At 44.9% G+C, this 22,054-nt stretch overlaps 1 protein-coding gene across 1 annotated transcript in view; it reads left to right on the top strand.

Annotated features, from left to right (window-relative positions):
• The first annotated feature begins 14,019 nt into the window (after positions 1 to 14,019).
• LOC116976219 (beta-3 adrenergic receptor-like) overlaps positions 14,020 to 22,054 on the top strand; it is a 34,891-nt gene continuing 26,856 nt past the window's right edge. Inside the window, exons 1-2 of the mRNA XM_033025904.1 lie at positions 14,020 to 14,610; positions 17,334 to 17,494. Coding sequence (XP_032881795.1) covers positions 14,466 to 14,610; positions 17,334 to 17,494 — 306 coding nt within the window. The 5' untranslated portion in view covers positions 14,020 to 14,465. The remainder of the gene's footprint in view (positions 14,611 to 17,333; positions 17,495 to 22,054) is intronic.

A 22,054-nucleotide genomic window follows, 5' to 3' on the forward strand; every position in this document is an offset into this window, starting at 1 on the left:
TCCAGCACTTAGCAGCATGGTGCGCTGACAACAACCTGGCCCTTAACTCCAAGAAGACCAAGGAGCTCACTGTAGACTTCAGGAAGTCCAGGGGCGGCACGCACACCCCCATCCACATTAACGGGACGGAGGTGGAACGTGTTTCTAGCTTCAGGTTCCTGGGAGTCAACATCTCCGATGACCTCTCTTGGACCCACAATACCTCAACTCTGATCAAGAAGGCTCACCAGCATCTCTTCTTCCTGAGGAGACTGAAGAAGGTCCATCTGTCTCCTCAGATCCTGGTGAACTTCTACCGCTGCACCATCGAGAGCATCCTTACCAACTGCATCACAGTATGGTATGGCAACTGCTCTGTCTCCGACCGGAAGGCATTGCAGAGGGTGGTGAAAATTGCCCAACGCATCACCGGTTCCTCGCTCCCCTCCATTGAGTCTGTCCAAAGCAAGCGTTGTTTGCGGAGGGCGCTCAGCATCGCCAAGGACTGCTCTCACCCCAACCATGGACTGTTTACCCTCCTACCATCTGGGAGGCGCTACAGGTCTCTCCGTTGCCGAACCAGCAGGTCCAGGAACAGCTTCTTCCCGGCGGCTGTCACTCTACTCAACAACGTACCTCGGTGACTGCCAATCACCCCCCCACCCCCCGGACACTTATTATCACTTATTATTATTTATTCATTTGCTATGTCGCTCTTCCAGGGAGATGCTAAATGCATTTCGTTGTCTCTGTACTGTACACTGACAATGACAATTAAAATTGAATCTGAATCTGAATCTGAATCCTTCAACTGTTCCTAGATTCGCCCACTCATCTACACACTAGGGCCAATTTACAGAGGCCAAGCAACCTACCATCCTGCATGTCTGAGATGTGAGAGAAAACTGGAGCTATGGAGGAAACCCTTGGGATCACAAGGAGAAATTGTAACTCAGGACAGGAAATATGGTATTCCTATCTGGCCTGTATGTAAATCCATGGCCATTACTATGAAATGCCCTCTGTAATGCCCACAATTCAGAGGGGACAATTACAAATTAAGTACAGCCAGTGAATAAATGGAAGAAAATAATCACAGATTTAGGCTCTAAGCAAAAGGAAGTCTACTGAAAGCTTGGAGTCCAGATGGAACGGAATGCTGCTTGGTTGTTTTATTTGATAGTAGTTTAAGATTATGAAGGTTCCTGGAAGATCGAATTGGAAACGTTTTTTTCTTTATTCTAGAGGATCCAGAAGTCGTCAGGTGCAGTTTATTGTTATATTCACATGCACAGAATATAAATTATACATAAATCTAATATATAAAAGTCTGTGCCTGTCGCCTGCCGTCCGTCCGGCTGCCTTTCTGCCTTTTGATTTGTTTCCATCGTGTGATGTCACAATGCCCAATGCTCGCAGATGTCCAATCACAATGCCCAATGGATCCATTTACATGGATGGCTGCCGACTGCCTTTCTTCCTTTGATACACTGCAACTCCGAAACCAGACGCAGAATCGCCGACATCTTTTCCATTTCGGTAGAGATTTCACTTTTCTTTCTAAGTATCCGCTCCTCATTACATTTCATCGTGTTTAAGTACACGTTTTTAATCAAATCCTTCCCCCCCCCCAATATTTCAAAAATAAACTGGCTTCTCACCCATAGAATCAGCACCAGCCCCAGCCCCTGGTGAACGTTCCATCGTGTGATGTCACAATGCCAAATGCTCAAATACATTGTTGCCATAGAGGGAGTACAGAGAAGGTTCACCAGACTGATTCCTGGGATGTCAGGACTTTCATATGAATAAAGACTGGATAGACTCGGCTTGTACTCGCTAGATTTTAGAAGATTGGGGGGGGATCTTATAGAAATTCCTGATTACATTTCGTCGTGTTTATGTACACATTTTTAATCAAATCCTCCCCCCCCCCACCAAATATTTTTTTAAAAACTGGCATCTCACTCATAGAATCAGCCCCAGACTCGGTTTGTACTCGCAAGATTTTAGAAGATTGAGGGGGTATCTTATAGAAACTTACAAAATTCTTAAGGGGTTGGACAGGCTAGATGCAGGAAGATTGTTCCAGATGTTGGGGAAGTCCAGAACAAGGGGTCACAGTTTAAGGATAAGGGGTAAATCTTTTACGACTGAGATGAGAAAAACAATTTTCACACAGAGAGTGGTGAATCTCTGGAATTCACTGGCACAGAAGGTAGTTGAGGCCTGTTCATTGGCTGTATTTAAGAGGGAGTTAGATGTGGCCCCTGTGGCTAAAGGGATCAGGGGGTATGGAGAGAAGGCAGGTACATGATACTGAGTTGGATGATCAGCCATGATCATATTGAATGGTGGTGCAGGCTCGAAGGGACAAATAGCCTACTCCTGCACTTAATTTCTATGTTTCTATGTTTCCCTCTCTTCACCCCTCTCCCTCTCCCACCCATCACTCTCTCCCCCACCCCCCTTCCCGCTCTACCCCACCCCCTTCCCTCTCCCCCCCCCGCCCCCTTCCCCTACCCCTCTGTCCCTCTTCCACCAGTCCCTCTACCCCTCCCTCCCCACTCTGCCACTTCTCTCCCCTTACCCCACCCCTCTCCCTCCTTCACCCCTCTCTCTTCCCCTCCCTGTCCCACCCCTTCCCCTACCCCTCTGTCCCTCTTCCACCACTCCCCGTCCCTCTTCCACCACTCCCGCTACCCCTCCCTCCCTCCCCACTCTTCCACTTCTCTCCCCCTTCTCTCCTCCCCCTCTCCCTCTCCTCACCCCTCTTCCATCCCTCTCTCCCCCACCCCTTCCCTCTCTACCCCACCCCTTCCCTCTCTCCCCGCCCCCTTCCCCCCTGTCCCTCTTCCACCACTCCCCTACCCCTCCCTCTCCCACTTCTCTCCCCTTACCCCACCCCTCTCCCTCCTCCACCCCTGTCTCCCCCTCCCTTCCCCTCTCTCCCCCACCCCTTCCCCTACCCCTCTGTCCCTCTTCCACCACTCCCCCTGTCCCTCTTCCACCACTCCTGCTACCCCTCTCCCCTCCCTCCCTCCCTCCCTCCCTCCCTACTCTTCCACTTCTCTCCCCCCCTCCCCCCCCCACACTCTTTCTCCTCTCTCCCCCCACCCTCTCCCCCTCCCATCCCACTCTCCCCCTCCCTCCACACTCTTCCCCCTCTCCCTCCTCATTCCCTTACCGTGCACAGTCTCTGTCTTTAAGAAGGAACTACAGATGCTGGAAAATCGAAGGTAGACATAAAAAAAGCTGGATAAACTCAGCGGGTGCGGCAGCATCTATGGAGCGAATTGCATGGTCAACGTTTTTGGCCGAAACCCTGAAGAAGGGTTTCGGCCAAAAACGTTGCCCTTTTCCTTCGGTCCATAGATGCTGCTGCACCCGCTGAGTTTATCCAGCTTTTTTGATGTTGTACCAGCCTCTCTCTCTCTCTGCCCTTCTCTCTTCTCTCGACTCATGCACGCCAGCTCCAACCTCACCCCCCCCCCTTCACCTCTCTCCCCCATCCTCTCCTCCCCCTCTTCTCCCCCCCCCCTCCCCCTCTCCCTCTCCACCTTCCTCCTCCCCTTCCTCACACAATATTTTTTGTGGGGGCGGGTCCACAGTGTGTGTGACTGTTTGTGGAGGCGGCCACGCGCTCTCCATTCAAGAAGACGCTCATCTGTTTGTGGAGGCGCGTGCTTAGTATGTGACCAAAGATCTTATAGCGGAGCTCTCCGCTACAAGATCTTTGTGTGTGACGACACACGCTCCCCCCCCCCTCCCCCCTTTGGTGCAGGAGGCGCGCACAGCATCTGAACGCTCAGCGATTATTCGAATTCTTCACTAACCGTCATTCTGACTTTGCTTGTGAAGAGAAAAGTCCTGAATTGCATTTGTCTGATGCAGGAAGATTGTTCCCGATGTTGGGGAAGTCCAGGACATGCGAGTCACAGTTTAAGGATAAAGGGGAAATCCTTTAGTACTGAGATGGGGAAAACATTTTTCACACAGATAGTGGTGAGTCTCTGGAACTCTCTGCCACAGAAGGTAGTTGAGGCCAGTTCATTGGCTATATTTAAGAGTGAGTTAGATGTGGCCCTTGTGGCTAAAGGGATCAGGGGGTATGGAGAGAAGGCAGGTACAGGATACTGAGTTGGATGATCAGCCATGATCATATTGAATGGTGGTGCAGGCTCGAAGGGCCGAATGGCCTACTCCTGCACTTAATTTCTATGCTTCTATGTTTCCCTCTCATCACCCCTCTCCCTCTCCCACCCATCCCTCTCTCCCCCACCCCCTTCCCTCTCTACCACCACCCCCTTCCCCCTACCCCTCTGTCCCTCTTTCTCCACTCCCCCTACCCCTCCCTCCCCACTCTTCCACTTCTATCCCCTTACCCCATGCCTCTCCCACCCCCACCCCTCTCTCTTCCCCTCCCTTCCCCTCTCTCCCCGACCCCTTCCCCTACCCCTCGGTCCCTCTTCCACCACTCCCCCGTCTCTCTTCCACCACTCCCGCTACCCCTCTACCCTCCCTCCCTCCCCACTCTACCACTTCTCTCCCCCTTCTCTCCTCCCCCTCCCTCTCCTCACCTCTCTCCCTCCCATCCCTCTCTCCCCCACCCCCCTTCCCTCTCTACCCCACCCCCTTCCCCCTATCCCTCTGTCCCTCTTCCATCACTCCCCTTACCCCTCTCCTCCTCCCTCCCCACACTTCCACTTCTCTCCCCCTTCCCCTCCACTCTTCCTTCCCACTCTTTCCCCTCTCTCCCCCACCCCTCTCCCCCTCCCTCCCTCCTCCCCATCTTCCCCATCCCCCCTCCCCCACATCTCTCTCCCCATCTCTCACCCCCTACCCCGCTCTCCTTTCCCTCCCAAATCTATCCCGTTTCCTCCTCCTCCTCTCCCCTCCCTCCCCTCTTCTCACTCCCCCCCCCCCCCCCCCCCCCCCGCAAACGCCGTTGGGGAAACAGACCCAACGGGTCTGCACTTGGTCTAGTTATACTTAAAAGGCAAAGTACAGCACTGCGCTACGAAGGGGTTGCACAGCTAGAGAACCATTTACATGGCAATTTACATTTTACTGTATTGATTTAGTTACTATTTCTCAGCTAAATTCAGTCAGAGCTAATCTTTAGATGGTATCTCAGAAGCTCTGTGAATTCCATGAGGGTAATTCTGAACTGCCACAAAATGGGGGTAGAGTTAGGCATAGATGAAGAGTTCTACAATGTATTGGTTTGATGAAGAGATTTGGAAGAGAGGACAGGACATATATTTCTAAGAGAGCTGGCAGGATGCAAAATGTGTGACAGGCGTGCTCAGGTCTGAGGAAGAAATCAGGTCAAAATTTTAGAATAGTTTAGATTGGTGGTTTCAGAAAAAAAGGAATACAGCGAACACATGGGATGAGGAGTATGGAATCTGCTGAGGATAAATGCAGATTGAGCAGCTTAGCTTGATTCTGAGTTGTAATTCCAAGTATATTTGTTCCATGTGCAATGTATTCAGCCCTGATAACTCTGCAATGAACGGACTGGATAGAATGCAACTCAGCGGGTGCAGCAGCATCTATGGAGCGAAGGAGATAGGCAACGTTTCGGGCCGAAACCCTTCTTCAGACTGAAGGGTTTCGGCCCGAAACGTTGCCTATCTCCGCTTCATAGATGCTGCTGCACCCGCTGAGTTTCTCCAGCATTTTTGTGTACCTTCGATTTTCCAGCATCTGCAGTTCCTTCTTAAACACTGGATAGAATGCATACCAGCAGGCACAATGTTTTTAAATCTACCAATAACACTTCCATCTGAGTCAATACTTGGGCTCCTGTTCACAAATGAATACAAATCTTTGTCTCACTATCGTGCTGTTGTCAAAAGACATCCAGCCTCGTCTCCAAGACTGATACTTTAAACAAAGGATCGCCAAGGTCTACATTGCAACAAACGCGGCACATTTCAGGAACAACTGGGGCTAGAGAGTACTGATTGAGAACAGAGATCAAGTCTGACATAACATTTTTTATTACTAAATGTTTGTGGTCTTCGTATCCAAAGCCACTGGCAAGTTGATCACTGAGTATCCATTGTGTTGTATCCAAGCTGCCGATGAAAACATCTGGGATGAGGAATTCGGTAGTGTCACTATGTACACACTTGTTGGCCTTTTTCCTTTGCAATGTTATGCTACTTTTCATCACTGTTGGGAATGTGTATTAATTAACTGCTCTGTCATTCTGCCGTGGAAGGCATTTGGGATGGGTTTAGAATTGCTTTTATTTTTTTCCTTAAATTTTAATTGTGCCTTTTCCCCTTGCTGAGGTACCCAATGACCTCCATAGACCCCATCAGCTGTCTTCTATAGGCATGCACCAGGATAATGTTTTTTTTTTTTTTCCTTTCGTTGTCAGCCTGCAACTTCTATTTCATATACCTTTTGTTCTGGCAACCGGAAATACAGTTCTCCTCAGGGTGTTTCAGATGGCTGATCCACCTGGAACACATTGCATCTTGATTCAATCCTGTTCCCATTTCATGTCCAAAGAAATGCTCTTCCTACTGTCAATGAAGAAAAGGATTTGATGTTTTACAATTTCTCATTCTTGGCCTAGTATAGCTGTGGGTAACTGTAGGAGTCTAATTGCTAGCTCGACTGAGATTAGTAAAGAGAAAAGCCTTTAAATCAAATCTGGAAAATGAACAGTCTGAAGATGGGTCTCGACCCCAAATGTCACCCATTCCTTCTCTCCAGAGATGCTGCCTGTCCTGTTGAGTTACTCCAGCATTTTGTGTCTATCTTCGGTGTAAACCAGCATCTGCAGTTCCTTCCTAAACAAAATTATTTTATTGGTAACTGTAGATTGGTTATTGTATGTGAACTAATCATAGTAGAAATAGCATCACTAACCCCACCTTACTGTATGCTTTATACTAACACCCACTTCCTACACTGGTCAGTCTTGGAAGCGGTAACGATGAACTAACAACTAACAACCTGCAGTACCGCTATACCATGTGCACAGATTAAAGATGACTTTAAACTCCAGATTGTGTAACTTGCTTATTTACATGGTTCAGAAGTGGGATTTGAAATCACGCCTTCAATTGGAGTAACCCACTGCGTCTGTATATCGGGTTTTATTTCTGTTTATCAGTTTTTCTCGCATCACCATGGCTCAATCATACAGAAAGCCTGCGCAGCTTATCTTTGATTCTGACATCGGGGAACGATGGAGACACTTTGAAATTGACTATGAACACTACATCAATATCGTCCACCGAAATGAACCTGACGCTGTAAAGGTTTCCCTCCTACTTAACCTGGCGGGACCCGAAGCCATGATGAGAGAACGGACATTTGAATACGCACCAGCCGTTCACGATGACAATGATCAGGTAGTTGTGCCTGCTGAGTCTATGCGTGACCCCACTATGCGACCTACCCTCGAACCGAATTTTAGAAAGAGCCAAATTCTTTGCAAGTCACCAGCTTCCCGATGAGCCTGTAGAAAGATTTATTTGTGACTTGAAATATATGGCTCAGCGGTGCCGCTTTCAGATCCTTACGAGACGAATACTACAAAAGAGGCACACAACGGCCACCCAGGAACCGATGCCACATTGGCCCACGCACAGAACATGTTCTACTGGCCTGTCATGGCCAAGTACATACGGGACAGGACCGCCTCCTGCCCCATCTGCAACAGCCTGGCGCCGCACCAACAGAGACAGCCCCTGCTACAACAACCTCCACCAGCACTGCCCTGGACATCGGTGGCGGCCAACATTTTCGAATGGCATGGTAAACATTATCTAGTCCTGGTCGACTCCTACTCTAACTGGTTTGAACTTGATTTTCTGCCCTCTATCACATCAGAAATGGTCATTCAGAAGCTACAGAGACACTTTTCCACATTCGGCGCACCTGTCCGCCTGCAAACCGACAACGGAAGACAATTTACCAGCCACGCGTTCAAACACTTTGCCAACCGATGGAATTTCCTCCATGTCACGAGCAGCCCCGAATACCCTCAAAGTAACGGGCTCGCTGAACGTTAGAAGCTTAAAACAACTAATGGAACGCGCCAACCTAGCCAAGTCGGATGTATACCTCGACCTTTTAAACCTCAGAAACATCGTTAGAGACGGGGTCCTGGGCTCACCAGCCCAACGCCTGATGTCCAGAACAACGCGACCTCCGATACCAATTGCCCAGCAGAAGCTGGTGCCACAGGTGCTGAAGCCAGCCACATCCAGAAGCGCATCCAGGAAAAACACAACACCCAGAAACGATCATATGACAAGTCCAGCAAACCACTGAAACCACTACTGCGGGGCCAAGTCATCCGTTTGCAAACTACTTTGGGACATTTCTGTCTAGGTTGCGTTGTTGAACCCGTCCAAAGAACCCCGATCCTACCTTGTCGACGTCGATGGCGCCTTGTACCGACGGAGCCGCCAACACTTGCTGTCTGTGAAGGAACCACGTCCTCTACCAGCTGATCCTTTCACTCCACCGTTATTGTTCCAGCCGTCTCGGGCCGTATTAGTAGACTGCCTGACAGATACGGCGAGTATGTTTAGATTCTGAAGTCGCATGTGTGTTTAACTATATTCGCCCTTTACGGAGAAGGATGTAGATTGGTTATTGCATGTGAACCAATCATTGTAGAAATAGCATCACTAACCCCACCTTACTGTATGCTTTATACTAACACCCACTTCCTACACTGGTCAGTCTTGGAAGTGGTAACGATGAAGTAACAACTAACAACCTGCTGTACCGCTATATCATGTGCACATATTAAAGATGACTTTGAACTCCAGATTGTGTAACTTGCTTATTTACAGTAACCCCAAAAGTTCTTGTAATTGGAACAAATGGGAACACAAAAAGATAAAAGACCATTTATTCCATCCAGTTAATCCCAAAATGATTCTAGATATTCTTGTTCATTTAATTAATTTTCTGATAAAGGATTTACTTTTTTCCCCACCTCTCAAAAGTAGATCAATATAATTTTCTGGACCTCGACAATTATGAAGCCTTATTTTCCATTCATCATGAGATGAACTCTCTTTATTTACTCTGTTCCTAACCATTAATTTCTATCTTATACATTTTCTGATGTGTTTAAAAACACCCTGGGATGAAATGAACTGTGCAATAGTGACATGTGTAATTTGACACCAGGCTATTTCACCATTCCATCCACCCGAAGCGAAAGAGAATGTTGGAAACGACCATCAAAGTGCTTCTGTAGCTGAGCCTTATTGTAGGCAACTGAAGAGCAGTGGCTGGTGCAACAATGTATCATTATAATTAATATACACTACATAAATGCTACTAATGTCATGAAATTTTGATTGACCTCTCTCTTGTGGCGATCATGGATGTTGCCTGGCATTGATAGGTATGATTGTTTCTTGTAACTTATCAGCCCATGCATGAATATTGTCCAGCTTTTACTGCAGCGCGGATTGCTGCACTTGCTGATGTAATAGATTCATAGAGTTACACAGCACGGAAACAAGCCCTTTGGCCCAACCTGTCCACGGCGACCTACATAAAATAGTCCCATTTGCCTGCATTTGGCCTATATCCTGCCAAACCTTTCGTATCTATGAACCTGTCCAAATGTCTTTAAAATGTTTCATTTGTACCTGCCTCTGCCACTTCACCTAACAGTTTGTTCCAAATACCCACCATCTTATGTGTGGTAAAATTTGGCTCTCTAATCCCATTTAAATCTTTTCCCTCTCAGCTAGAAAAAGGCCCTCCACTTTTAAATTTCCCTACCCTGGAAAAAGTACTGTGGCCTTATCTATATCACTCATGATTTGTGAATGGAATTACGCCATGTAATCACCAGTGAGTATCCTGAGTTTTGACATGATGGAAGGAAGATCATTCATGAATCAGCTGAAGATTGTTAGGCCTGAACACTACTTTAAGGATCTACTGCTGTGATCTCCTCAGCTAATTGAGTTCCAACAATCAAGTAACACAAGCGGAAAAGATAATAGGCAACATGAATGAGTTGCTGTGACAGTTGCACAGCTGCAAGATGGAGATGACTGTAACTAAAGATAATTACTAAACTAGAAAGAGTATCTCACAAGGAACCCATTGACTAAAAAGGGCCGAAATCTAGACAGCTCGATTTCACATACATCCACTCAATGGAAGTCTAAAAAACGACATGGTAAAGTGCAATAAAAAAGGAAGTGTTAGGCAGGCATGCAAAAATAGACCAAGCGGTATTGAAGAGAAGAGTAATTTGTAGTGATGAAAGGGGAAGGGAAGGTATGCCCAATGCCAGAATCCTCTTGAACCTTCCCTTTGTGTCTTTTTCATGTAACCTTTATTTTACTTGGACAAAGAAGGATGCCATTTGCCCCAAGCTGGCTCACAAAGTAATGCCTTTTTCCCCACTCACTAATTTTCCCTATGACCTACTCTCCCCACATAACCAACAACTTTCTCACCCATCACACTAGGGAAAATTTACAATGACCAATGAGCCAAACAACCCGCGCGGCCTCTTTAGGATATGGACGGAAACCAGAGCACGTGAAGGAAACCGATGTCGTCACAGGGAGCATGTACAAATACAACACCAGGCATTAGGATTAAACCCAGGTATCTGCCACTGTGAGACAGCAGCTGTTATCTGCTGCACTGTGCTGCCTAAATTTAAGACTCAGTTTTTCTGCAACATTATTATACAGTATAAAATTATCCTTCGCATTCTGGCCAATACTTATTCCTCAGACAATACATAAAACATTGGGAGACTGACATTTGTGGTTACTTACTGGGTTCAAATTGGCAACTGTTTCAGCATTATAGCACTGAGAATGCTTCAAAATTACTTCCCTGGCTTAAAGGGTTTGGGTGTCCTGCCGCTGTGAAATTGTTAGGCAAGTCTTGCTTTTGAGTGCTTCTCAAATACATTTACTGAAAGCTGCCTTTATTGCCGTTGGCTACACTTGGGCACTATCCTGTGCTGTTACTGTACATGCTCACATGCCAGCTCCAGTGACAAGGTCTAATTGTCCTTCCAGAAGATAACTCCTAAAACAATGCAGTTTTGTTTCACTTTTTAAATTCACATTTGTCTGAGATAAGTTGTGCATTTTGAAGCTGTCAGTAAACTGATATCATCTTGATGAACCATTGTAAACTGAAACATTAACCCTCTTTGTCATTCCAGTCGGTTTGATTTTGGATTTATAACCACAGCAGTTTCCATTGAGTTTTGTTCGTGAACTAATTTCACCTCTAGGAATATCCATATAATTCCCATGACTGCATCCATGCCTATTGAGGTACAAACCCCTGCAATTCCCTCCTCAAATTCATTTATTTCCTCCTTTTAAAATATTTATTAAACCCTACCTCCAGTTAATGGTTACTTATTAAGTGAATCTCCTTAAGTGGTTCGGTGTTAAATTTCTGTCTAGTTATATACAATAGACAATAGACAATAGGTGCAGGAGTAGGCCATTCGGCCCTTCGAGCCAGCACCGCCATTTAATGTGATCATGGCTGATCATCCCCAATCAGTGCCCCGTTCCTGCCTTCTCCCCATATCCCCTGACTCCGCTATTTTTAAGAGCCCTATCTAGCTCTCTCTTGAAAGTATCCAGAGAACCTGCCTCCACTGCCCTCTGAGGCAGAGAATTCCACAGACTCACAGCTTTCTGTGAGAAAAAGTGTTTCCTTGTCTCCGTTCTAAATGGCTTACTCCTTATTCTTAAACTGTGGCCCCTGGTTCTGGACTCCCCCAACAACAGGAACATGTTTCCTGCCTCTAGCGTGTCCAAACCCGTAACAATTTTATATGTTTCAATGAGATACCCTCTCATCCTTCTAAACTCCAGAGTGTACAAGCCCAGCCGCTCCATTCTCTCAACATATGACAGTCCCGCCATCCCGGGAATTAACCTTGTAAACCTATGTTGCACTCCCTCAATAGCAAGAACATCCTTCCTCAAATTAGGGGACCAAAACTGCACACAATACTCACTAGGGCTCTGTACAACTGCAGAAGGACCGCTTTGCTCCTATATTCAACTCCTCTTGTTATAAAGGCCAACATGCCATTCGCTTTCTTCACTGCCTGCTGTACCTGCATGCTTACTTTCATAGACTGATGAACAAGGACCCCCAGATCCTGTTGTACTTCCCCCTTTCCCAACTTGATGCCATTTAGATATTAATCTGCCTTCCTGGTTTTGCTACCAAAGTGGATAACCTCACATTTATCCGTATTAAACTTCATCTGCCATGCATCTGCCCACTCCCCCAACCTGTCCTAGTCACCCTGCATTCTCATAGCATTCTCATTCCTGTAACAAAACCAGAAAACACTGTAAATATTCAGGGCATAGATAGGGTGTACTTTCTCCAGGGTTAGAGAATCGAGAAGCAGAGGGCAAAGTATTAAGGTGAAAAGAGAAAGATTTATTGGAACCTAATGCGCAACATTTTCACTTATATGGCAAGACCTGCATGGAATGAGCTAGAGGCATAAATAAAAACATTTAAAATATATTTGGACAGATGCATGGAAAGGAAAGGTTTAGAGGACTACATGTCAAATGCAGGAAAGTGGGACTAGCATAGATGGGCATCTTGGTCAACATGGATGGGATGGTCTGAAGGGCCTGTTTCCATGCTGCACAATGCCATGACTCAGCAGGACCACAACAATTGTGGAAAAAGAAATGGAGTTAATGTTTCAGTTTGAAGAGTCTTCATCAGAATTAGGAAAGCAAAAGGAGACACAAAAGATTCTCGAGAGAAAAAATGGGCATCTTTATGTTTCAGTTAAAGTGTGGGAATGGATAGAAAATCCAAAGGAAATATAGGAAGAGTGATGGGGGGTGGGGGGTTGGAAACGGAGTCAATATCACACACAGCAAAATGTCCAGTTTCTTACATTTCCTGGACAGAGAAAGGAGGAAATTTCAATATTCAATATCAATAATATAAAGTCCTGCAGTCTGAATTATGATGGATGGTGGTATTCCTCAACACTCCTGTGTTGGGTCCCTTTGTAATGGAGCAGGAGGCCACAGACCAATAAGGCAGGGTGTCACTTGTATGGAACACCAATGTGGCAAGCAATGCAGAACACAAGAAGGCACAAGAAACTGTAGATGTTGGAATCCTGTTGGGGTTTTTTCAATTACTGGTACAGTTCCAGAGATCCAGGTTCGATCCTGACCTTGGATGCTGCCTGTGTGATGTTTGCATGTTCTCCGTGTAGTTGTGTAGGTTTTCTCCAGGTTCTCCAGTTTCCTCCCACATCCCAAAGACTTGACGATTTGCAGGTTAATTGTCTTCTGTAAAATTGCCCCTAATGTGTAGGGATGTGAAAATAGGATATCATAGAACTATTACGAATGGGTGATTGATGGTTGATTGATTGGTGGATCGGGCTTGTTTCCATGCTGTATTTTTTTAAAACTAAACTCAATGGATCAGGCAGCATTTGTGAAGGGAAATGGACAGATGATGATTCAGATTGGACCATTTTCAGATTTGATCAGTCCCTACTGGAAACATCGCCTGTCCGTTTCCCTCCACAGATGTTGCCGAAACCCTCCAGAAAACACAGGGTTATCTTTGTGATCGGTAAAGCAATCACCCTGCCAATGTTTGGTGTTTCCAGTATAGAGGAGACCATATCAACTAGTTTGGAGGAAATGTAGGTGAATTGTGCTTTGCGGGAAGTTTCCCTAAGCGGGCTCAACCTAAAACGTCACCCATTCCTTCTCTCCAGAGAAGCTGCCTGTCCCGCTGATTTACTCCAGCATGTTTGTGTCTATCCCTAGACCATGTTGGGATCTACTTCTCCGTGTCCCCTGCTTCTGCCCCCAGTCTTCCCATCCCTGTCCCAATGAATAAGAGACTTCAACCTGCCTTTCCCTTCTCTCACACATAAACTCTTCCTGAAGGTCTGGGTTTATCTTTGCCGAGCACTGTTTCCTCTCCACACAACCTTCCAGCCTCTCCTGGCACTGGCAGATGCCGTGCGAGGGGCGGGCTGGGTGCAATCTCTCAGCCTGCCTTCAACACCTTTGAGTTGAAGTGTGCGTGTGAGAGAGAGAGAAAGGAGGAAGGGACGGCGGGGCGGAACGGAGCTCGGTTCATCTCAGTCGCTGCAATATTGACTTATAGAGAAACGATGAACGAGTGGAGGATGGAGCTACAAGCGGCAGGTTTAGAACACCTGGAGATCTTCTGCTTGGGACTATTGCAATTGTTTTAAAACAAGGCTAGTGTAAATAGGAGTCAGGCAATTGTCGGATTCGGGAGAGGTTGAGTCTGGGCGTGCGAATTTTGCTTTAATCCGGTGTCACTTGGTTGGAGCGGAGGCTCGGACGCCGGCTGCTGTCTGCGCTCGCTGCTCGGGACCCGGTGCCGCGGTCCGGCCATGGAGACGGTGCGGGGCTCGAACCCCGGTGCCCGCAGCCGCTGATCCTCACACGATGGATACTGGTGCCACCTCCTCGCTGTTCACGAACCTGTCCGCCGGCGGGACAGGGCACACCGTGGGCATCCGCTCTGCCTCCGTCCCGGTCAACATACTGCTGGAAACCATCATGGTCCTGATGTGTGTGGCTGCTATCACAGGTCTGGCCTGAGTAACTCGCTGCCGTGCGTGGAGTTAGCTTGTAAAAGCGTGTCAGCATCAATGTAAACCCTTTAAACCGAGTCCTCCGCCTCTTCACAGACTGAGGCTGGAAATTGGCGTTAGACTCAAGCAGGTTAACATTGTGCAATAGTTTGTAGCAGGGACAAGAATCAATAAAATATCATAAATTACCACTGAAACATCATAAACAATCATTCAGAACCTTTAATTGGTATGTCTGTGGAGATTAATCTGTATCCGTATATATACATAATATACACTGATATATTCGTGTATAAAATGTCTGCTTATGTGTAAACATACACACGTGTGTATTTTATATATGTACATAAAACTAACCAAATCAATATATCCAAAGCAATTGATTCAGCAAAAATTAAACCTGAAATATTAATGGGATGGGTTAATATTAGGGATAATTGGAAAGGGAATTGGTTACTTCACAGATTCTCGTTTTTTAAGCCTTTCCACGATGCTTCAAAGACAAATGCCTTGGGATTGTTTTTACTTCATGGTTATTGTTAATGCGGTTGTGGGTTTGTTATCAGTTTGGTGGCATTTCGGCCCTCGAGGTTTAAAAGCTTCAAATCTGCTGTTTTCAGTCTGATTCCTCTCCCAACTGCCCCCAAATTCTGTGCTGTTCTTGAGCCAGTATGGCAGAGTCTCAAACTGATTTCTTGTTTCATTTCATGTGAAGAATGAAAAATGTCCTGGCTGCAACATTTTGAGAGACAAAATAACTTGTTTTGCCCCTGGTATTGTTTTCATTTTACTCGGAGACTGAAGTGCTTCGCTATGCCTTTGTCACTAGGATCCCCCATTCCCACCTTCCTACTTGCCCCTCTCAACTCACCCCCAGGCCAAACACCAAGTCTATGTACTTACACAGGTATAGAGATCATAGCAAATGCATAACTTAGGAGAAAGCCATTCAACCCATTGCATCTGTGCTGGTTGAAAGAGCTACCCAACCAAAACGACTTGTTCTCTCCCCCCCCCTTACCAATCACCAAGTCTGTAGCCTGAGATTCATGGCCTTTCACCAGGAGATTGGAGGTAATGAGTGTTTCTACCTCCCACTTTCTGTGAGTTCCAAATCCTCACCTTCCACTGGGTGGTGAATGTTTCCCTCATTTCCCCCCTAGCCATTTCATAATTTAATATACTCATCCGAGAGCCCCTCAGTATCCTCTTTGCAAAGCAAACAACCTTTGCATACCTAGTCTTTCTTGCCAACTAAAATTTTGCATTCCCAGCAACATCATCACAAGTCTCTGCACCCTCTCCTGTGCAATCACATCTTTCCAGTAATGTGTGACCAGTACTATATGCAGTGCTCAATCTGTGGCCTCATTAATGTTGTCTATGGTTCTCTCTTTGTCATACTTTTTGTGCCTTGGCTAATAAAAGGAACGCAACTCGAACGCCTTTCTAACTTTTTTTTGCCTGATCTATCTTTGATGTTCACTAGATATAAATTCCGTTCCACTGTTCCTCCATATCGCTCAATTTATTTTATATTCCCTTGCCTTTCTGCACCTCCCCAAATGCATTACTTTGTACTTCTTTAGATGAAATTCAGTTTGACATTCGGCTGTTCAGCTGACTAGACCATCTCTATTTAGTGTCGGAAGCAACAGCAGATGCTGGCTTACACCGAAGATAGACACAAAATGCTGTAGTAACTCAGTGGGCCAGGCACCATCTTTGGAGGAAAGGAATAGGTTACATCTCAGATTGAGACCCTTCTAGGTTCTAGAATCCCATCTAGATTCTAGAAGGGCCGAGAAGGATCTAGGTTCTAGTAGGTCACGACCCAAAACGTCGCCTATTCCTATTCTCGAGAGATGCTGCCTGACCTGCTGAATTACTCAGCATTTTGTGTCCATTTCTGTCTAGAATGGTTGAAAGCACACTAACGACCATACGGCCAATTTTTGTATAATTGCAATCTTCTTTATTGTGTGCCCTAATTTTATTACTATATATTAAAAGTCCAGCGAATTGAGAACAGAACCCTGTGGAACCACCAGTACCAGACTTCCTATCATAGGAATACCTATCAAACATTACCCTCTGCTTCCTGTCACTGAGCTGGCTTTAGATCTAATTTGATTGTCTCTCTCCTAGAGTCATGGGTTTAAATTTTTTTCGGATCAATCGGATTCATCAAAAACCTTGCTAAAATCCACGCGGTGCATATCAAAGGCATTGTGCATCTTGTTACTACACCAAAATATTCAAACAAGTTATTTGGAGTCTAGATGTGGAGTCTAGAGCTCCTCCCTCCAGACATATACACAATTTGTGCAGGTCTAATCCAGCCTCACATGCTTTGTGCATGTCCCACTAACTCCACCCCAACATCTATATACTCACACAGCCCAGTCACCCAATTTCAATATATCTAGGTTCTAGAGGCCGTTCCCTCCAGCGCAGTCCAGAACCTTTCTTTAGAAGGCTTGTCTAGGTCCTTTCATACAGCTCTGGTCAAGGCATCTCCTATTCATTTTCTACCAGTCAACCTTCATTATGTAAGTTTAGTTCTAACCCTCCCCAACATCACTTCAGTTGAGAATCCCAGTGCTGTTATCTGTGGGGGGGAAAAAAGCTGACTTAGTTTGTGTTTAATAATTCATCTTACGTCCTGGATCATTACCTACACTGCTAGAAATTACTGAATGGATTTGTTTTGTTTTAGGTAACGTTCTGGTGATTGCCATTATCGCTGTGACCAAACACTTCCACTCGGTGACCTCAGTGTTTCTGGTCAATCTGGCTGTCAGTGACTGTTTGGTGGGGCTTGGAGTCATGCCATTTGTTGCCATGTCCGTGTTTTACCAGGATTGGAACAGATACAACGTGAGTGTTGCTCTGACTTTCCAATTAACATTGTGCCTCTGATGATTAAAACTAGATTGCATAGCAACATCACAATCTAGAATGGAAATAATTTATACTTGAGCATATATATTAATTCTACATTCAACAAAACGTGTCCTTAACTAATGGAAAGGGCTTGTAGATATGAAAGGGCCATCAGTTCCCTGAGGTTGTGTAAGGCAGTGGGAGCTCAGGAATAATCTTTGACCTCTGACCATAACTCCAGAATACAATTGTTGATTGTAATACATGGAAACCCTTCTCTTGACTGTTGATGCTAATTTTAAAACAGCAAATCTTTCAATAAATAAAAACAAATTAAGACAAAAGCAAGAAGAACAACCCGTATTTGCATGGCACCGTCAATACTAAACATACACGCTAGACGATTCTTAATAGTATTTTAAGGCAAAATTTAATATCCTGTCATATGAAACATTTGGCCAAAAGCTTAATCAAAGAACTGTGCGCAAAATGTTATCAATTGGTCCAGAACAAGGGGTTACAGTTTAAGGATAAGGGGGAAATCTTTTAGGACCGAGATGAGAATTCTCTGCCACAGAAGGTAGTTGAGGCCAGTTCATTGGCTATATTTAAGAGGGAGTTAGATGTGGCCCTTGTGGCTAAAGGGATCAGGGGGTATGGAGAGAAGGCAGGTACGGGATACTGAATGGATGATCAGCCATGATCATATTGAATGGCGGTGCAGGCTCGAAGGGCCGAATGGCCTACTCCTGTACCTATTTTCTATGTTTCTATGTTTCTAATGGTCATTAGTGACATATGGTAGCCGCAACGCATTGTTCTCTGCCACTATTTTTTAAATATATCAAGGATGCATTTTTAAATGTTACACTTAAGCAGCGTTAAAGGTGCAGATGGAGGAAGAAGGTGATTGGGGAGATAATTTTAATGTATGGGGTCTTAGGAGGTGGAAAGAGTGCAAAATAATCTAATCGGGACTCCAGCAGGCCAGAATTGCAGGATTGAGGAACCTGGATGCTGTGGGCCAGGGAAAGATTAGAAGGAGGTTAAATTGGTGGATCTGGATTCGGGCCTGGTTTCTAAACAATAGACCTGTGCAGCACAATTGGAAGTGAGAATTACATCTCAAAACATTTAACATACATAATCATTTTGAAGGCAAATTTGAATTGTGAATTATTTCAGTTTATTTTGAGATTATTTCAGAACAGTTGCTAAAATTCCTGGCATGCTCATTGAAAATCAGCATTCAAAGTGCCGATAATCCCGAGCGTTTGAACAGAAATAAACATGGGCAATGCTGGAATGTCAGGGAGGCATCTGTGTCTGTCTACATCCAGAAATTAACATTTAATTTTTTTTTAAATGTTCTCGTTCCTTATCAGCTGTTCTATTAGATTCCCAAAGTGTAATGCAAGAATTGGGCATTTTTAGTTACTTATTTACAAGATGTGGGCATAATTGGCAAGGATAATATTTGTGCCGCAACCTTGGTTGCCCTTGAACTAAATGGCTTATTAGACCATTCAAGAGGGCCCTTAAGAGTCGCATGCAGACCAGATCCAGGTAAGCACAGCAGATGTCTTTCCCTATAGGCCATTTGTGAGCCAGATGGTTTATTTTACAACAATGGTAGTTTCACGATTACTGTTATTGATGCTGATTTAATTCCTGATTATTTAATTAACTGAATTTAAATTCCCCAGATGCCACGTTGAAACCAGAACTCATATCTCCAGACCTGTAGTTGAAGTCTATATATTAGCTGAACCATTATGCTTCTGTGCCCACAATATTACAGGGTAATAATGGATAACTGTGGTTGGGGAAAAATGGACGGTATAAGAGATTTTAAACTGCAAGCTGCTGGTGAAGGATTCAGGATTCCATGTGATAAAAACATAATTTTACTCGGTCACTATAAACTACTACCCTAGATTTTAAATGAGGCTAGTTGATAACAAAAAAAGACCTCCCATGTGTTGGAGACCCAGGTAATAAAAATGGAAATTAACTCATTCAATCATCATAAACTAGTCATCATTCTTTGATCTATTCCTTGTATGAAAGCGCTGAGATTCAAAATATTAAATCATTGGCAGTCTTTTTTGTAACCTTGCAGTTAAATTAATCAGGATATCTTTGACAGAAATCGTTCCTGATTCGCTAATCCAAAAGCACTTATTTTAAACCCCCCGATGTTTGCTAAATAAAGAACCTGGCAGAAATGAATTAGCATCTCCCCCCCCCCCCCCCCCCCCCCCCCAGCTTTCTACAGTAAAGATTGCAGTTTTAAAGTGAGATGTTGACAGACAGGGACTTTTGCTGATAACTGCTCTTGTTCAATTAGGCTTTTAGCAAAGATTTGCATTTATGTAGCACCTTTCACCATCTTCTGGATGTCTCAAAGTGCCTTGCAGCTAATGGAATCCACTGGAGGTGTGGTCAATGCAGCAGTGAAGAAATAAGTGTGTCCTTTTTCCATTAAAAAATGAAATTTCTTTTCTCCCAAATTATTTGCACGGGACTCATAAAATTAGGCTGCACATAAACTAATTGCATTTGAAATGTAGTGTCTTACCTTGAATTTATAATGCATCTTGAATTCAAGACTGTAATGGGATGTAGAAGCTTTGATTGTGCACAATTGAGTCACGGAAACAGGCCCTTCAGCCTACTTTGTCCATGGTACCTTGTCCATAGTGGGCTAGTCCCATTTGCCTGCATCTGGCCCATTGCCTTCTAAACATAGAAACATAGAAAATAGGTGCAGGAGTAGGCCATTCGGCCCTTCGAGCCTGCATCGCCATTCAATATGATCATGGCTGATCATCCAACTCAGTATCCTGTACCTGCCTTTTCTCCATACCCCCTGATCCCTTTAGCCATAAGGGCCACATCTAACTCCCTCTTAAATATAGCCAATGAACTGGCCTCAACTACCTTATGTGGCAGAGAATTCCAGAGATTCACCACTCTCTGTGTGAAAAATATTTTCCTCATCTCGGTCCTAAAAGATTTCCCCCTTATCCTTAAACTGTGACCCCTTGTTCTGGACTTCCCCAACATCGGGAACAACACTTCCTATCCATGTTCTGTCCAAATTACCAAAAGTTATAATTGTATCTGCTTTATAGCTTCCTCTGGCAGCTTATTCCAGATACAGACTATCTTCTGAGTGCAAAGATTGCCCCTGAGGTTCTCCTTAAATCTTTCCCTTCTTGCCTTAAGCATATGCTTACAGCAGGATATAGACTGGCTGCAGTAATGGGCGTAAAAATTGCAGATGGAGTTTAAGGGAGGTGTTGCACTTTGGGAAGTTGAATGTAAGGAGAAAGTGTATAGTTAATAACAAGACCCTTAACAGCATTGATGTGCAGAAGGATTTTGAAGTCCAAGTTCATCGCTCAATAAAGGTAGCAGCACAACGAGATGGGGTGGGTAAACAAAACAAAAGGTATGCTTGCTTTAGTTTCTAGGGGCATTGAATATAAGAGGAAGTCATAAAGCAGCACGATAGGACTATGGTTCGGCCGCATTTGGAGTATTGTGTGCAGTTCTAGCCTCCCTATTATAGGAAAGATCTGGAAGCATTACAGAAGGTGCGGGGGAGGTTTACCAAAATACTGCCTGGATTAGATGGTTTCAGCTGCAGGGAGAGGTTGGATAAACTTTATTGTTTACCAGAATTATGCCTGGATTAGGTGTATTAGCTACAAGGAGAAGTTGTACAAACTTGGATTTTTGCCTCTGGAACCCCAAAGGTTGAGGAGAGACCTGAAAGAGGTATAAAATTATCAGAGGCATAAATAGAGTTAACAGTCAGAACCTTTTTCCCAGGGGGGAAATATCAGATGAAAGGGTAGGTAGACAAAATGCTGGAGAAACTCAGCGGGTGAGGCAGCATCTATGGAGAGAAGGAATAGGCGACGTTTCGGGTCGAGACCCTTCTTCAGACTGAGGGGTACATAGCTTTAAGGCGAAAGGAAATGTGCAGGGCAGGTTTTTTACCCAGGGTGTTTGATTCCTGGAACGTGTTGTCAGGTGTGGTGGTGGAGGCTTTGACTTAAGTCAACATGACTTTACACTCCTGTCTGAGGTTCTAATGAGTGGGTGGGTACCACTTCTAAACTATTAATAAATACAGTGAGCAGTTGATTAGATGAGATTGGTTTATTGTTATTCACACCAGGGTGCAAAGAAATTCCTTGTTCACAGAGTATACACACAGTAAATAACAAATACAACAATAAATACAATAATGAGTGCAAAACAGCAAAACTGTGCAAGATTGCAAAGAAAAATCCAGGTAACAGAAAATAATATTAAAGTACAATGATGGAATATCCCAATGGGATAGAATCAAGAGTAAGAGAATGTGTCGGCACCTCAGGAAATGGGGTGTGAAAGGTGCTACTGTTTTGAAGCCCCAGCAAAGATTCTTGTTATGCAAGCCCCTTCCTTCCAACTCTTTTCTACATCTTTTGGAACCAGACCCCTAATCGAGTCAACAACTTAAATTCATTTCCATGACCTTTAATTTTGTTGAAAGCC

Source organism: Amblyraja radiata, chromosome 8, assembly GCF_010909765.2.
Source record: "Amblyraja radiata isolate CabotCenter1 chromosome 8, sAmbRad1.1.pri, whole genome shotgun sequence".
NCBI classification, from domain to species: Eukaryota; Metazoa; Chordata; class Chondrichthyes; order Rajiformes; family Rajidae; genus Amblyraja; species Amblyraja radiata.